Source organism: Dunckerocampus dactyliophorus, chromosome 12, assembly GCF_027744805.1.
Source record: "Dunckerocampus dactyliophorus isolate RoL2022-P2 chromosome 12, RoL_Ddac_1.1, whole genome shotgun sequence".
In the NCBI taxonomy this organism is placed as follows: domain Eukaryota; kingdom Metazoa; phylum Chordata; class Actinopteri; order Syngnathiformes; family Syngnathidae; genus Dunckerocampus; species Dunckerocampus dactyliophorus.
In genome coordinates this window covers 3,025,335-3,041,260 of record NC_072830.1, presented here as the reverse complement: position 1 = coordinate 3,041,260, position 15,926 = coordinate 3,025,335, and the positions used below count along the sequence as shown (strand labels likewise).

General features: G+C 43.1%; 2 protein-coding genes across 5 annotated transcripts in view; both read right to left on the bottom strand.

The window, feature by feature from the left end:
- ppp1r37 (protein phosphatase 1, regulatory subunit 37) overlaps nt 1-9,643 on the bottom strand; it is a 42,201-nt gene extending 32,558 nt beyond the window's left edge. For 3 of the 4 annotated variants that reach the window (XM_054794177.1, XM_054794180.1, XM_054794179.1), the window contains exon 1: nt 8,177-9,643. In XM_054794177.1, coding sequence (XP_054650152.1) covers nt 8,177-8,867 — 691 coding nt within the window. In that variant the 5' untranslated portion in view covers nt 8,868-9,643. The remainder of the gene's footprint in view (nt 1-8,176) is intronic. The other variant, XM_054794178.1, reaches the window with a different exon arrangement.
- Nucleotides 9,644-10,918: 1,275 nt separating this feature from the next.
- LOC129191201 (late histone H2A.2.2-like) lies at nt 10,919-11,614 on the bottom strand. Its single transcript, XM_054794318.1, has 2 exons — nt 11,589-11,614; nt 10,919-11,344 (listed from the first exon to the last, which is right to left on the bottom strand). Exon 2 carries the CDS (start codon nt 11,333-11,335, stop codon nt 10,919-10,921), a length of 417 nt encoding a protein of 138 aa, XP_054650293.1. The 5' UTR covers nt 11,336-11,344; nt 11,589-11,614.
- Between the last annotated feature and the right edge of the window lie 4,312 nt (nt 11,615-15,926).

The window sequence follows — 15,926 nt, the reverse complement described above, 5'->3', positions numbered from 1 at the left end:
AGGCCTATATACACAGCACTTATTTTATTAGCGGTTTTCATTATAAGGAAAAACCCCATACTGATATTACATTTTTATGTCAATATCGTCCCGATAATATTGGTGGGACGATATTATCGGACATCCCTAATAAATTTGATAAATAGAAAAATTCTCCTTTGTTTGTTTAATAAATAAGCAAGGTATAGAGAGCGGTTCAATGAGAAATGTATCCATAAATGACTTAAATGGCACCTTCCCTGATATAATGATAGGGGAAACACTGTGTAAAGCCATTTGAGTTACTACTGCTTGATAATGTGTACAAATGTAATTACTGAAGACTGCCTGACATTTGTATGTGTGTGTGCGGGGAAACCTGAGAAAATATTGTTGTTAGGGCAATCCATTTGAAAAAGGTCGCTGAACATCTGAATGCAGGTGTTGTCATTAAAATGTAGTCATGACTGCACAGGAATAATTTTCACAAAACACTGATGACTTAGCAAAGAGCAGACTTTTGCGGTATCATTTTTAGTGTGACAATCATGTTAAATCTATGGGCCAATGACATGAAAAGCAAGTTGCCAGTGCCTACTTCACATGCCCGTGCCAGTGTTCAAAATAGAACCCCCCACCCCCCCCCCACCCCCCCCCCCCCCCCCCCCCCCACCCCCCACCCCCACCCCACCCAGTCCCAGTCTGCAGCACCACTCCCCGGACACCAAAGCAACGTCATTCACACTTGACAGCTGGCTGGCAAACGGAGATGGGGCAGGAGGAGGAGGAGGCTTGTTGCAAGGATGCTAGGGAGCTCTGACAAGTCTGGACAACACTCTGGCAAATGCAGGAACATAAATGTAAAATAAGTCAAATGCCTATTCCTCATTACAGTAGTTACATTCTCCTGAAATGTCAACAAAAACAATGCAGTATTTTTTTCTCATTCCACAACAAAGTAGAATAGACTCCAACAAACATCTCACACATTATCAGTCGTCAAAATACATCAATACACATGATGGATGTCTGCGAGCGGGACCAGATGGCATTGTGAGGGTACAAGCGCTCTATTTATAAACGAAGGGGGGCATTTGATGTTCAAGGTGCGCGAGCATGGAGCAATAAAATAATATTTGTCAGCCGGAGAGCAGATCCAAGAGTGGGAGAGCAAGGAATTCCTGTTTGACGAGCGAGCAGAAGAGGCCTACACAGACTTGGGGTTGGTATGAGAAAGTACCGCTAGACACCAGGCACATTTTAAAAATGCCAATACGGTCGTCCCTCATCACTTTCACTCAATCACTCAAATTTCAGGCGGCGCCACTCAAACTTTCACTCAAATTTCACTCAATCACGGTTTTTCAAAAATATATCAATAAATCATGGTGTTGTGTGGTTGAATTAGTCAAAACAATATGGATATTTAAGCAAATGTCATGGAAATCTTACCTAAATTAAGCATTTTCAAGCATAAAAATGGCAAAATTAACTAAAATACAAATATAAAGCATTCAAAAGACTCATTCAAAGACTTAATGTTCGGTGAGACACACAAGCCCCAGACCTGGTCGCCGGAACAACAGGCTTTTATTGCAGGTTTGAATGATTTCACAACACAATAATCCCTAGTAAAAATCTAAAACACAGGCTACTTTTGTGGCCATTACCCACGCAAAGCTGAAACTCAACTCTGAACCCCGGACGTCACTTCCTGTCCACCTCTCTTTCAGGTCCTACAGGGAACAGACTTATGGTAAAACACACAAGCATGAGTCTTATTTACGTCTTAAATGGCTTATTTATTCTTATTTTGTCTACTATGGTGACTATGGGGAAGCTATTTTATGTCTGGAGGGATCTAATAATGTTACACATATTTAGAAGGTCGTAAACAGGTTTTCTGTGCTCAAACTGCAAAAATATTCCATTTATAAATAAGGAATTCTACTTTGCGGAAATTTGCTTATCACAGTTGGGGCCTGGAACCAATTAGCCGCAATTAGGTCTGTCACAATAACAAATTTTGCTGGACGATAATTGTCCTGCTAATTATTGTAGAGAATAGATATTATTGAAAATAACTTTACTTTCTCAAGAGTAAAATTCATATAAAATCCAATAAAAGATAACATTGGAAAACATGGGTGTGCAAAATACTTTTAGGGTAGGACTAATCATTTCACATCATTATATATCAGTTGACAGTTTGATTTAGAATCTATTGCTGTTTTTTTTTTTTTTAAACTAACTCTTCAACGCAATAATAATTGATTGGCTTTTTATTGACACTTCCAGAGCAAACTCCCCGTACCATGAGAGAGCAGTCCGGGCACAGTGAGGGGGAACTACCATCGATGCTATGGAGCTGAATATCCAACGTCCAAAGTGAAACTAACTTCACCAAGGTGCAGAGTGAACCCTCTTGTCATCCAGCCTGTGCTGTAAAGACAGAGAGGAAAACAAACAATTTACCGAGGCCGGAAAATTATTGTTATTATTTTTAATTGTTCGTGACAGGCCTAACCATAATAAACAAGGAGTGACTGTGTTTGATTTGTTGATGCTTTTTGTGTTCAATTGTGCAATCTTCAAAATTTGTTTTCAGCAGAAAAGGTGTGGAATAATGACGCTCAGCTGGCATTGTTAATCCTAACCATGTCAGTTGAATTGTGGCACAAGTGAGTGTTAATAGCAAATGAAGCCACATTAGTGATTGGTACAAATAAAAAGTCTGGTTCCAGTACTTTCAGTAGAAGCAGCTGTGGCACAGTAACAGTCCTTGGTCACAACAAATACCGTTCCCTAGGTCACAGAGCCACTAATAACCTGGTGCCAAGTCGGTCTGATGACAAGGAGCTCAAGGTAGGCCAAAGTGCTGCATAGTTAAGAGTATTAACTGTACAACTCTCACTCAAGTCTACCATTAATCATGGCGGAACTCGTGGTTCTGCAATGTTTGCGGTGTCTGATTAATAAATGACAGAGCACGTGCCTGCAATGCGACATGTTGCTTTCCGGATTTCCATGATGAGCGATGTGACGAAGGACACGATTCACTAGTATAGCACTGAGTGTGTCAGACGCCGACAGACAAGTGAGGTCATGCAGCCATCTCAAGATATGTTGTGGAAAACAATCTGCTATGTAGATGCTGTTCTAGGGCAGCCATGCAAATAATGAAGAGTCCCAAAGCCAAAATGGAAACATGATCGTCGCAGCCGACTATTGTTCCTCCTGACTTGAGGTTCAGAAAGCTCACGATACCTCCCATTCATTCACTTGTGACTGCAATCTAGAGTTGCACTCCTACAACATGTAGTTGACTGCAGAAGCTATTTATTCTCCCGTGTTGTGACTCATACTGTGTATGGGATTGAAAGCTGCAGGCATTTTGATCTCAGGCCCAATTTATTGTTTGGGGAGAACTGTGGCAAACTGCAGACTGGTAGATTATTACATGGAGGTATCACAACCTACACGATACACACTGACACTGGAATTGGGGTCTGTACACCTATACTGGTTTTAAAGCTACCCTATGATAAATTGTCATTTTGAATTATGTTATAAGAGTAATGTGTAGGGGTACACTGAGTATAATTGGCCTATCACCAATCGTTAAAAAGGCTTAGCTGCCAATTCCCATTCCACCCGTGAAACAACACAAAGTTGATGTTTTAACTGCACATGGGGTACTTCTCTCAAATATAAAGCATAGAAACTTGCTGCCCAAACAACGAAATGACATCAGTTCCTTTAGTCTTTTATATTTCACAGCTTTAAAAACAAACAAAACTTGCACAACAAGTTACGCCGCAGAACCTGATTTGAGCCTTCTACCAACAATACTCCAACACGGTAAGTGCGGTAATGCACCTCAAAGCTGGTTGCCACTCGACTCCCACCACCCACAAGAAGAAGAAAGGGCAACACCACCATGCAGACATGTCCGCCGTGTACCGTGGTGAAGTTAGTTTCACGTTGGACGTCGGATATTGGGCTCCGTAGCTACAGCGGTAGTTTCCCCTCGCTGTGCCCGGACTGCTGTGTCATGGTGTAGGGAGCTCGCACGCAGTGGCGGAGCTACGTGGCGTCCAAACGGTGGCCGTGGCCACCCCCACTGGCCAGCTAAACATTTCAGGTATCAACTTGTTGCCACCCCTATGTGAGTGATGGTCTGAAACATTTCTGGCTCTACCACTGCTCGCACGGGAAGTGCGCTCTAACTGCTGGTTGTTTATACTAGGGACCGTCAAATTACTATTCCACTGAAGAGACTTTGTTAAAAAAAAAAAAAAAGTCATATATTCTAAATCACACCACAAATTGATCTTTAACCATGTCAAATGATTAGTCCTACCTTAAAAGTATTTTGTACGCCCATTGTTTCCAATTTGATCCTTTATTGGATAGACCTTTTATTGGATTAGGGACCTGACTGACAAATGTTAATGCTTTGAAGAGCTATGTTCATAACCATATTCTATTCCATAAATTCATGTTTGTAACAAAAGCGCTTATTGTAAAAAAAATAATTTTAAAAAAGGATCAGAAGCCAAAAAAATGTGGATCGGGACATCCCTAGTTGTATGTGATATATGGCATCTATTGTTTTGAACAAGTGCAGCATTACAGTGTGTAAATAGTAGATAAAGTGCACAATAGAGCTTCTTGGAGGCACACACTCGTGGCATGGACAAACCTAGCTTATTAGCATTCAAGCAAATGGCACAAGAAAAAAATTCTAAACATCAAAATACAATGGTGGCACCTATGAGACTCATTTAAATCTGTTGAAAAATACTGCCATATGGGAGCTTTAACATTATGCTTGATTGACGTGTTAAACACGCCTCATGTGGATCAATAGCACTGAGCCTGTGCCATGTCCAGGATGAACTTCCTGGAGAAGTGTTAGGAGAACACACAAGAGCACATCAAACAGCAGCGGGTTACACCCAAAAAACAGCAGGCAGACCAGGTCTGCTTTTCTATTTGCTAATCTTATCTTCCAGGTTCTCTGGATCGATCAGTAATGTTAATAATGTTCATCTCTCAAACAGACTCTGTTGATAAATAAATACAGCATTGTTCTCTCAAACAACACATGCTGCACAAACAATTGATGTGTTGGAAGAACAGATTAATCATTTCCTCACACACTTGTTTGTGTTTAAGTAAGACTTAAGGTTCTGTTTGAAAAAGGGTTGGAGTTGAGTCCTTGGCAAGGCGGCACGTTTGTGTTTCCATAGCTCGTTCCATAGCAAGGACTCACTGTGGCTTACAGTAAACACACAGACACATGAGAGAAATGTTTAGCAAGGGTGGTAAAGGGTATACACTAATGTGGAAGTGTATTCTGAGGGTTGACACTTGGAAAGGCCAAAAAAAAACCAAAAAACATTCCTGTGTATGTGACAAAGACGCTTGCATCTTCTTCCGCTGCGGAACACACGTAAACAAGATGGCCGCAGTGCTCCGTCGCGGATCACATATACACAAATAGAGAGGTGACGGTACGCAGGGAACGCGGCGGAAGACAAACCTACAACCAAGCCATTTGTGAGCTCGGATTTTTTTGAGGAGGCATTTTCATGATGCAAATGTATCACTCTTTTGAACGCATATTGTTTTCAGAAGCCAAACTCTTTACTTGAACGACCCAGCAACTACACAGAACTACGTTCCTCGTCACGGAAAACCTACCAGAACTGGACTCGCAGGACCAAATGGGGGGGTGAGTCACTGTTTGTGTAGTCCACTGCTGATGGGGATGTCATATAATCCCAACTATCCCTTGAACAAGTTCCATCATAAACAAACGCCGCCATTTTACTCAAGGACTCACACTGCACCTCCTCGCTCTACCTGTTCGCAATGGAGCCAGGCCGGCCAGAGCGAGTTGGCTCTGATGACCTGGCCGATGAGGTGCCCAGCCTATCGCTCATCAGCTTGCAGGAGAAGCTATCCCGTTCATTAAATTACTTGTTTTGAACACGGATGTAATATGTACTGTTGGGTGTGCCATGTTTTTGACTTGATGGATCATTTTTCTTTCTGTTGATTTCTGTGTTTAAAAAAGGCCCCCCATCAACCATCCTTCCGGGACCTACCATGAAGGACAGCAGAAAGCCCATTAGAAGTTTTTTTTTTAAGCAGAACAAGACAATAGTAATAATAATAATAATAATAATAATAATAATAACAAGGAATGTCCAATATTGGCTGTTTTGCCGATAACCGATATGCCGATATTGTCCAACTCTCAATTTCTGATTCTGATATCAATTGATACCGATATCGGACATCACATATCTCCTGTCCTGGAATGAACACACTGTGGTGACCCACGGCATTGTTTTAGTCATTTTAGATATTTCTCTTGGAGGTGAATAAAGTATCCATCCATCTCCTCATCTATCAAGTGTACTTCTGTTTCCAGGCCACTTAGCTATTGCTAAAGTTTTGTTGCTTGTTGTTGAGTTGAGTGGCGAGTAGATGACGTGGGTAAAAATGTCGACTGACAACAGAGCCAACGAGACCGTGCCGGCGCCGCTACGAGCTAACGAGTTAGCTAACGTCGGTAAGCCGGCACACCCATGCCTGTTGTTTCAGCATATCACAGGACGTGATGAAGTATTTCCACGTATTGGCGCCGCTGGATGCCTTTGTGATGGCAAGTACGGGAGCCCATAGGCCTGCCTATATATATTATATATATATACACACACACACACACACACACACACATATACAGTAGACGCCCCTACAACGTAAAGAATCCCTTTCAAGAACCTTTATGTTATAGGGATTTTATGTTATACGACGCGTAAAATACAAGTAAATAGCCTAATCCGTTCCAAGATCTTCCCAAACTCACACCTTTGGGCCTTCAAAATATTCAAAGTCACCAAATATGGTGGGAAAATATAAGAAAACAGCATAAACATAGTAGAGTAACATTCCAATATAAAATAGGGTAAATAAGGTATCATGGTCGATGGGGAACGGCCGTATAGTCTAGCAACATCACTTCATTTCATACCACCGTCATGCTTCTGGATCATTTCCTGCTTTGTTTCGATCAAAAACTTTTCCCTTTTTTTCTTATCCCTTACACTTGGTTTAGGGCCCATGACTACGGTAATTTTAACACAAAGAAAAGTAAACAAATTAAAAAGAGATTTCAATGCGTGCAAACTAGTTTAAGGGCGACTACGATGAGGAACAGACCAGCATGTCTCCCATAAACACACCGAAGCGCTGGATTAGTCAGCCAATGAGATGACAGCGTAGGCGGTGATCCGATCATCAGCCAATGAGAGCATGAAGCGTCAGAATTTCTGCATAACTTCCTGTTTCGTTTCGATCAACAACTTTTCCCTTTTTTCTTATCCCTTACACTTGGTTTAGGGCCCACGACTACGGTAATTTTAAATCAAAGATGAGTAAACAAATTAAGAAGAGATTTCAATGCGTGCAAACTAGTTTAAGGGCGACTGAAGATAAGGAAGGGAGTTCACACACAAACTTGGACGCACTGGATAGGTCAGCCAATGAGATAAGAGCGTAGGCGGTGCCTCGATCATCAGCCAATGAGATGAGAGCGTAGGTGGTGCCCCGACAATCAGCCAATGGGATGAGAGCGTAGGCGGTGCGCCGATAATCAGCTAATGAGAGCGTGAAGCCAGAAGGCGTCACCAAGTGTACTCTGTTAGTCTCTCTGTCGCTTGCACGGACTTGACGCTTTACGTTATATGGAATTCCTTCCGTAATACGATGCAAAAAATTTTACATAAATTCTTTACGTTCAGTGGAATTTACGTAAAAGGAGGTTTACGTTATGCGAGGTACTACACACTTATTTATTATCGGTTTTCATTATAGGGAAAAACCCAATATCAATATCAACTGATATTACGTTGTTGCCAATATTGAGTCGATATTATCGGACATCCCTAATACTACTACTACTACTACTACTACTAATAATAATAATATTAATAAACAGTGTGATTTCTTTCCAAATGTAAGCACATGACCCATATGGGACACGGTGAGTCATGTTTTGCTGCTTTAACACGGAGGCTGTCATTGACAAAGTGCATGTTCATGCAAGCACACTGAACAGGTTGAACACGGAACACTCTCATTCACACATAATATGCAAATAGACACACAAACAGTGCATTACCATGCCTCCAGGGGTCTTTTGGCTCCACCGCTCCAGAAACAATGTCCTCGTCCGAAGGAAACGTCACCCTCTTGCCACTCAGTTTGTGTTTATCGTCCCCTTCCTCCACTGCGGGGTACAGCACAGTCTGGTCCTCGGCAGCAGATGCCTCAACGCCACCGGCTTGCTCGGGCTGGCCCGTTTCTACCGCGCTGCCAGCCGGGACGACGCGGCTGGAGGGATGTAAAATATCATCTGAGAGAGAAGTAACATGTGCCGTCGACTCAGCCTCCTCCAAGATGCCGCTCTCGTCAAGGCTCAGATCCACACCCATGTCCATCTCCCCGCTGTCGTCGTCATCGCCCACTGCTGGGTCGTTGTACTTTACGGGTTCAGCGTCCTTAGGGTCCTTCATTTTATCCACAGCGGCATTGTCCTTGTGATCCCCATCACTGGGGCTGTCTTGGCCAGTGCTGTGTCTGTTCCCATTAACCTCATCAATCTCCAGTGTGTCCTTCACCTGGTGGTTATCCCCCTCGGCCACCTGAAGGTTGTCAGTGAGCTGAGGCATGGTCTCCCCGGGAATATTAGTGTCCGCTATCAGCTCAGAAATGCAGGGGATGACCTCGTCCGTGTTGATGCTAGTGTTATGATCGTCGCTATTTTTCGTCTTGACATTGCACAGATCTAGACGCTGCTCTTCGATATTCATGTTTTCATGTCCAGTTAGGCTAGGTCTCGAAGTGTACCACACGACCTGGGCAGACAGGAGCTAGATAACAAGTTTATAAGCATAGATGTGCACCTTCTTGGTGGAGCAAACACTAAAACACTATCGCTATACACATATGTTGCCTTTTGAATTAGAGGGCCAGTGTAGGGGTAATCAATAACACAACAGAAGATGCCTGTGTGACATGTGCAATGCAATAGCAATCATTTAAAGCCTATCGACCACATTGACAGCAGAATTTTAAGAGGGCCACACCATTTACACTCACTCAGGGTGCCTCCATTACATTAGCAAAGTCAGCTTTACGTTCATTTGTATGAAGAGAGCGAGCTGCCGTTAGCTAGCAGGCTAAAGTTGATGTCCAACAATGACACCCAAGGCCGAGTATGCTCGCATACCTGCCGCATCACATATCACCCCGACAAAGTCCATTATCCTGGGTAAAGAAGACGTTATTTCCCCTTCTCCGTCGGTTGTCCCGCGGTTAACTCACATCGCAGCCCTCTCGGAGCGGCGGCGGCTGGAAAAGAAGCAGGCGTCACACACACACCGAGTACTCAGCATGTTTCCGTGGCTAAAACGTTCTCGGCTCCGAGGATCCACCTGCTCACAGTCCGTATTATTGTACACATGAGATGGAGGATGTTTCCAGTGGAAAGCCACATGCAAACAAGGTAAAGGACAGGCCAGTAAGTCGGTGAAGGTGTTTTTGTCCAGCGCGACCGTTCGCTGGGAAAGCTAGCTTGTGAAAGTCCAACAACCGTTTGTTGTTCACACGTCTGACGTCAGCACGTCGCACCACCCGGGCTGCGTTCAACAGCCGCAGTGTTGCAAAATGTTGCTTCGGGAAAACAGCTAGTGATGGAAAATTTGGCTCTTATTAGAGAGCAGGTTCTTTTGGCTCGGCTCACCGAGCCAAAAGTGGCTCCTCAGAGTTTTTGTTGTCTTAAATTAATTTATTACCAAATGATGTGAATTGTTTAAAATTAATTACCAGCGTAAAAAAAATACATGATATCAAATGTTTATTTAAATTGATTTATTTAAACCTCAATGAACAGCTCCAAAAATGTTATACTATAAAACACAAAAAGACCCATCTCGATAGACAAATTAGGTCAAAATAGACCAAAGCTCTTCAAGCAAATTTCGAGCAACTTACAATCCAACAACAAAAACATAAATGAAAAAGTGCAAAACAAAAAGAAAAAGCAGCATCCAGGTAACAGTTGTGTTTTTACTTAAGACTGGCATTAAAAAAAAACACGTGCCTCAGCTTTGAGGGGCTGATTTTTCCTTACCCCTTTTTGTGTTTCGGCAACCTGTCTCCCTCCCTCTTGGCAACACTGACTGAAGTGATGTGTCGGTCACGAGCGAATCAGCTCCAAAAGCACACAGTATGTGTGTAACCACGCCCCTCCCCCTGCTCAATGTGGACACAGAGATGCCGCCACACACCTTGACCAATGACATTCACCTTTAACATGAAAAAAAGACAAGGAATTGGGAATGGGAGTTGGGACAAAGGCCGGCTGGTGGAGCTGATTCGCTCGCCACCGACCCACTGAAAACTACTCATGAGGGTTTTTGTGACAGGGCTGGACTTGGCACTGGCAAAATTAGGTACAGGAGTTTCTTTTTAAATTAGTTTTTATATCTCCAGATAACTAACCTTGTCATAAAGTCAATTAAAATAGAAGCGCTGCATAAAAGATCCTCTATAAGACAAGACCCCTCTGGTGTTTCTTGTAAATCTGCTGGAAAAATGTTGCCTTGCGCTCCATTTGGAGACTGGAGTGATTTCATTGGGCAGACTGACTAGCTTTAAATGTGCGCCTCAACATTTTTTTTAGCCCCCCTCCCCCTCAAAAAAAAAAAAAAAAAAAAAAAAGCAGCTGCAGAGTTTCTGTATCTGGAGCACAAGTTTGAACGTAAAGCAAACACTTTTGCAATTTCCATGTTTTCTAATAGTCAGGAAGCTCAGTAAACACCTCACAGCATAAATTAAAAGACTTTATTGTATTAAAACACTAAAACTCTTGGGACTGAACATCTTTACCAACAGAGTCATCTCTAGTGACCTTCGTCTTCTTGGGAAGGAGCGCCGCCTGGATATTGGGGATCACGCCACCTTCCGAAATGGTGACCCCAGCCAGCAGATTGTTGAGCTCCTCGTCGTTCTTCACCGCCAACAAGACGTGGCGAGGAGCGATGCGATGCTTCTTGTTGTCTCGGCTGGCGTTGCCCGCCAGCTCCAGCACCTCGGCGCAGAGGTACTCCAGCACAGCCGCGAAATAAACGGCGGCGCCATTGCCCACTCGTTCCGCATAGTTGCCCCTCCTGAGCAGCCTGTGGATGCGGCCTACTGGGAAGGTGAGCCCTGCCCTCGTGGACCTGGAAACCGCCGATTTTGGCTTGGAGGGTACTTTCTTTCCACGGCCAGACATCTTCAGGCGCTTCGGTCAGAGAAAGTGACAAAAACTGCACTTCAAACTTCATCTCAAATTAGGAAGTAAAAAAGGTGCAATCACGCTTTCGTTTGGTTCAAATGTAAACGCTTCGCAGACGGGTGTTAAAATGACAAACATGTTAAAAGATGTTTGTGAAAGCGAAGCTGGTGAATATAGCAGAATAGAGACTCATGAAAAACCATGCAAGCCCTCTAAAGTCGACCCACATCTGCATTATATGACTACATACCTCTTCGTGCTTGGTCCAAGATGAGGCAAGACCCTCACCAAGCTGCTTTTATTAGAGAGCAACGTGTCATCAGTTGATTGATGACACCTGGCTCTCATTGTCCCGCTCTCTAGCGAGAGAGCTGCAGCCTCACATCGCTAACCTTGCATCACAACGACACACTTTACTTCGTATTAGTACAAAAGATGACATATTTTTGGAAGTTTGCTCTGCATAAGCGAACCTCCATATTTATTTGTATATTAAATGGAAATAGAAGGCGTAAACTGATCAAGTGGCAAGTAAAAAAAAAAAACCTGCATTAAGTAGACAAATGCATCTTTGGCTGTATGTGCATTGTTCTTTTGTCTATACTGTATAGCACAGCTTTGTGTACGCACACATGCATGAAGTAGTAATGTCAAATTCAAAATTTATTGTCATAAGCTCCCCTTATGTGTTTCACCTTTGAACGATCTAAAAATGTAAAGCGCAAATGTAATTGTGTCTTTTTTGTGGATCAGGAATAAACACAACCGCAAGAGTATGTCAAAAAAATACAAGTCTGATTGGGAATGCTTGTAAATTGACATTTGTGAAATAAATACTTTGCAATTGAATAAAAACATGAAAAATGTGCCGGTGACTACTATTAGAATAATAAAAAAAAAAAACTAAAATCCACACTTACTGTATTTTAATACTGTACTCTCCCCAATGCCAAGCTGCTACAGTACATTCCAAATAACAGGAAAACAGGTTTGGGGTGCGATAACAGCCCCCAACCACCAGAGAGCAGCAGAGCTTCATCGCGAACGCTTTGAAGCAGTGAACATTGAAAATAAAATACACAGTACATCCCCGCTACGTTCACGCAATCGAGATTAAACATAAAAATGTTTTTGGCACACATATTAAACACAGTAACAGCCTGGAGATTGGGAAGACCTGGGTTTGATTCTCCCTTGGACATTTCTGTGTGGAGTTTGCATGTTCTCCCCATCCGTGCGTGGGTTTTCTCCGGGTACTCCGGTTTCCATCCACATTCCAAAAACATGCATGTTAGCTTCATTGGAGACTCTAAATTGTCCATAGGTATGAATGTGAGTGTGAATGGTTGTTTGTCTATATGTGCCCTGCCATTCGCTGGCAACCAGTCCAGGGTGTACCCCGCCTGTCACCCGAAGTCAGCTGGGATAGGCTCCAGCATCCCCCTGCGACCCTAAAAGAGGAGAAGTGGTATAGAAAATGGATGGATGGATATTAAACATGCTGGAGTGATTATTCAAGATTCAAGATTCAAGATTCAAGAGAGTTTTATTGTCATGTGCATGGTAAAACAGCAGTTATACCATGCAATGAAAATCTTATTCTGTCTCACAGCTGGCCTGGGAATGCCGAGGTGTCCTACTGGTGGAGGTGGAGGAGCTGGCCGGGGACCGGGAAGTCTGGCCTTCCCTACTGAGACTGCTGCCCCTGCGATCCGGACCTGGATAGGCTTAGGAAAATGGAATGGAATGGAATATTAAACACATTCGAGGTTATCAAATGTGTGGGTACTCAGCGCTGATGAATGATAATGAAAGGTGAACCAGAATCGCAGTTTGGCCTTGAGCCTGGTCGTAGGGCTCGTGCTACAACCTCCATGTCCCTCTCAAGCGGCTCTGCAGCTCCCCCAGGCCGCGTGATCATACTCCACGCTGCTTGTCTGTTGTACAGTAATTCCACTATGAGCTTACCATCATGTATTAACTTGTGTTCACCTCGCTGCAAGTTTGAATGCAGAGCTGGTGCTTCGTAACCAAACAGACAGGGAGCTGCCGTCTTGTGTGTAAAGCGAGGGACCATTTTTAGGGGTCAAAAGTTTTTTTTGAGTAAACTCTGCAAATAAAATGCATAACGTTATCAGTGAATGACCTCATCAAGGCTGCAATAAGCTCGTTCCACTTTATATTTATATTTTTGGAAAATATTGCATTTTTCCGTTTTGTGTTTAATGTGGTAAAGGTGAAGACAAACATTTATTAGAGATGCTTTCTCATACTCGATGCACCAACCCCTCGTTTATTGCGGTTAATTGCTTCCAGACCCCACCGTGAAAAGTGAATTTCCGCAAAGTAGGAGTCCATATTTATAAATGGAATATTTCTCTGTTAGAGCATAGAAAACACATTTACAAACTTCTAAATATGAGTTTATAACATTATTTAAGTCCGCTATGCATGAAATAACACCCCTATAGTCACATTTACACTCCTATTACCAAATATAGTAGACTTGTTAGCATTGGGAAAGCTCGTTCTTGTTGGTTTTTTGGGGTTTTTTTTCTTTTTACTTCTGGTACTTCTTGCGGTGACTGTAATGTAACGTTACTGACACCTAGTGACCAGCATAGAGTACTACATATCAACCTGTCTTTCAGTGGATTTTCTGAATGTCTCATATTTGTATTTTAGTTCATTTTGTCATTTTTATTCTTGAAAATGCTTAATTTAGACCAAAAACACGTATATTTTTTGGCTGATAATAGGCCCATAGTCAACCACAAAACAGTGAAGATTTGTTAATATATTTAGAAAAACATGATCGAGCTAAGCCGTAAAAATCAAAGCCCAATGTACAGCATTCCCTCGCTACATCGCGGTTCACCTTCTTTAAGTGCAATGTTGCACCTTTTTTTTAACAGCGTATGAACGCGCATTGTATTGTGCGTTCTTGGGGTGTATTTAGAGCAATCTATGGGTGCTCTATTGTATGTCTGTTGTTGTATTTCCTACTGCTACCAGTAGAGGGTGTTGTATACTCATGTGAGAGTTGAAGAGTGTGCAACTCAGTACGTGTTTACGTGCCTGTACAAGCATATTAGGAACCCCCTGTAGACAATAGACGGTTAAATATAGAACCACAACAGTCCTGATTTGCTAAGGGAGAATCTGCCCATAGTCTTCTGCGTTCTGATTGGCCGGAGACCACTGTCAATCAATCTCCTTTGTGCATCACTGCCGTGTTTCCTGTTGTATGACCGCTAGCAAACACCTTGCAGAGACTCTGATCTTTGTATGTTTGCACATTTTCTCCCTGGCAAATCGCACAATGTCAACAAAACGTTCTGCACCCCAAAGGCAGAGGAATCCAACCATCGCACAAAAAGTTCTGGACTTGTGGACATGCTGAAGAAAGGTCGACGTTGCTGCTGCAGGGCGCCATTGCGGAATAAATGATTCTTCGGTTCAAAGAGGACGACGAGGAGGCGGAAAATACGACAACAGGAGCGATATGTTTTAACAAGGATACAAAAACGCTTCAGCGGCGCGGCGCCAGAACAAAGAGGCACGGTCAGAGGAGTGAAATCCAGACGACGCGCTCAAAACTGTCTCCGCCCGGTGGCTCGCTCCACTCGGCTGCAGGATAACTGGAGGTCACTTCATATGGCTCTTTTTAACACCAGATCACTGAATAATAAGACTTTTTTCTCAATTATTTTATCCGCTCTGATAAATTTCATTTGCTTTTCCTGACGGAAACCTGGTTTTGCCCAGGCGACAACAGCGCTTTCTCGGAGCTCCTCCCCCCAAACTATTTCTTCCTCAACACGCCGCGGGAGGGGTGGGGGTATTGCTACTGTTTACAAGCAGACCTTAAAGTGCCGTCTACTCTCCACTAAAGCCTATGCCAGCTTTGAGCTACAGCGTTTTGTACTCACACTGTCCAGTCCCATCTTATGTGCTGTGGTTTATCGCCCACCCAACATCCGTATAAGAACAAAGTACAGCAAACGTATACAGACTTTACTGAACCACAAGGGAAATTGCACATATAGTGTGTCCAAATATGGTAAATGCAAGTAAACGTACACTTGATACAAGAGAGGGCAGTGTTGTGAATGATCTTTTACAGACAGGGGAGGTATTGTAGAGCTGGACGGCGTGTGGAATGAATGAAATCCTGTCACGTTCACTGTGGGAACGGAACTGGAGGAGTCTGTTGGAGAATGAGCTCCGCTCCGCCCCGCCGCCCCCCTATTACACTCTGAGCTAGCGAGCTTGTTGTGTGGAGCATGCCATCACTCGTGTTATCGGCAGATAAACCGAAAGCGATATGAACCAATATCTCATTATTGTGTCAATATCGCACAATAGTATCGTAGGTCGACCGATATTATTGGACATGCCAAATATTTCTATTTTAAATTTGTATGACAGGGACCATTTTGGGACTTAAAGGTTAAAGGTGTAACTTCCTTTTAAAAGGGGGCGCAAATGTTAAAGAGATGAGCAGACAACAATGTGTGCCTCTCTTTCGTTGCCAACTTTGAAGGTAACCAGCTTTGCCCTCACCCCCATTCTTGTACGACAATGA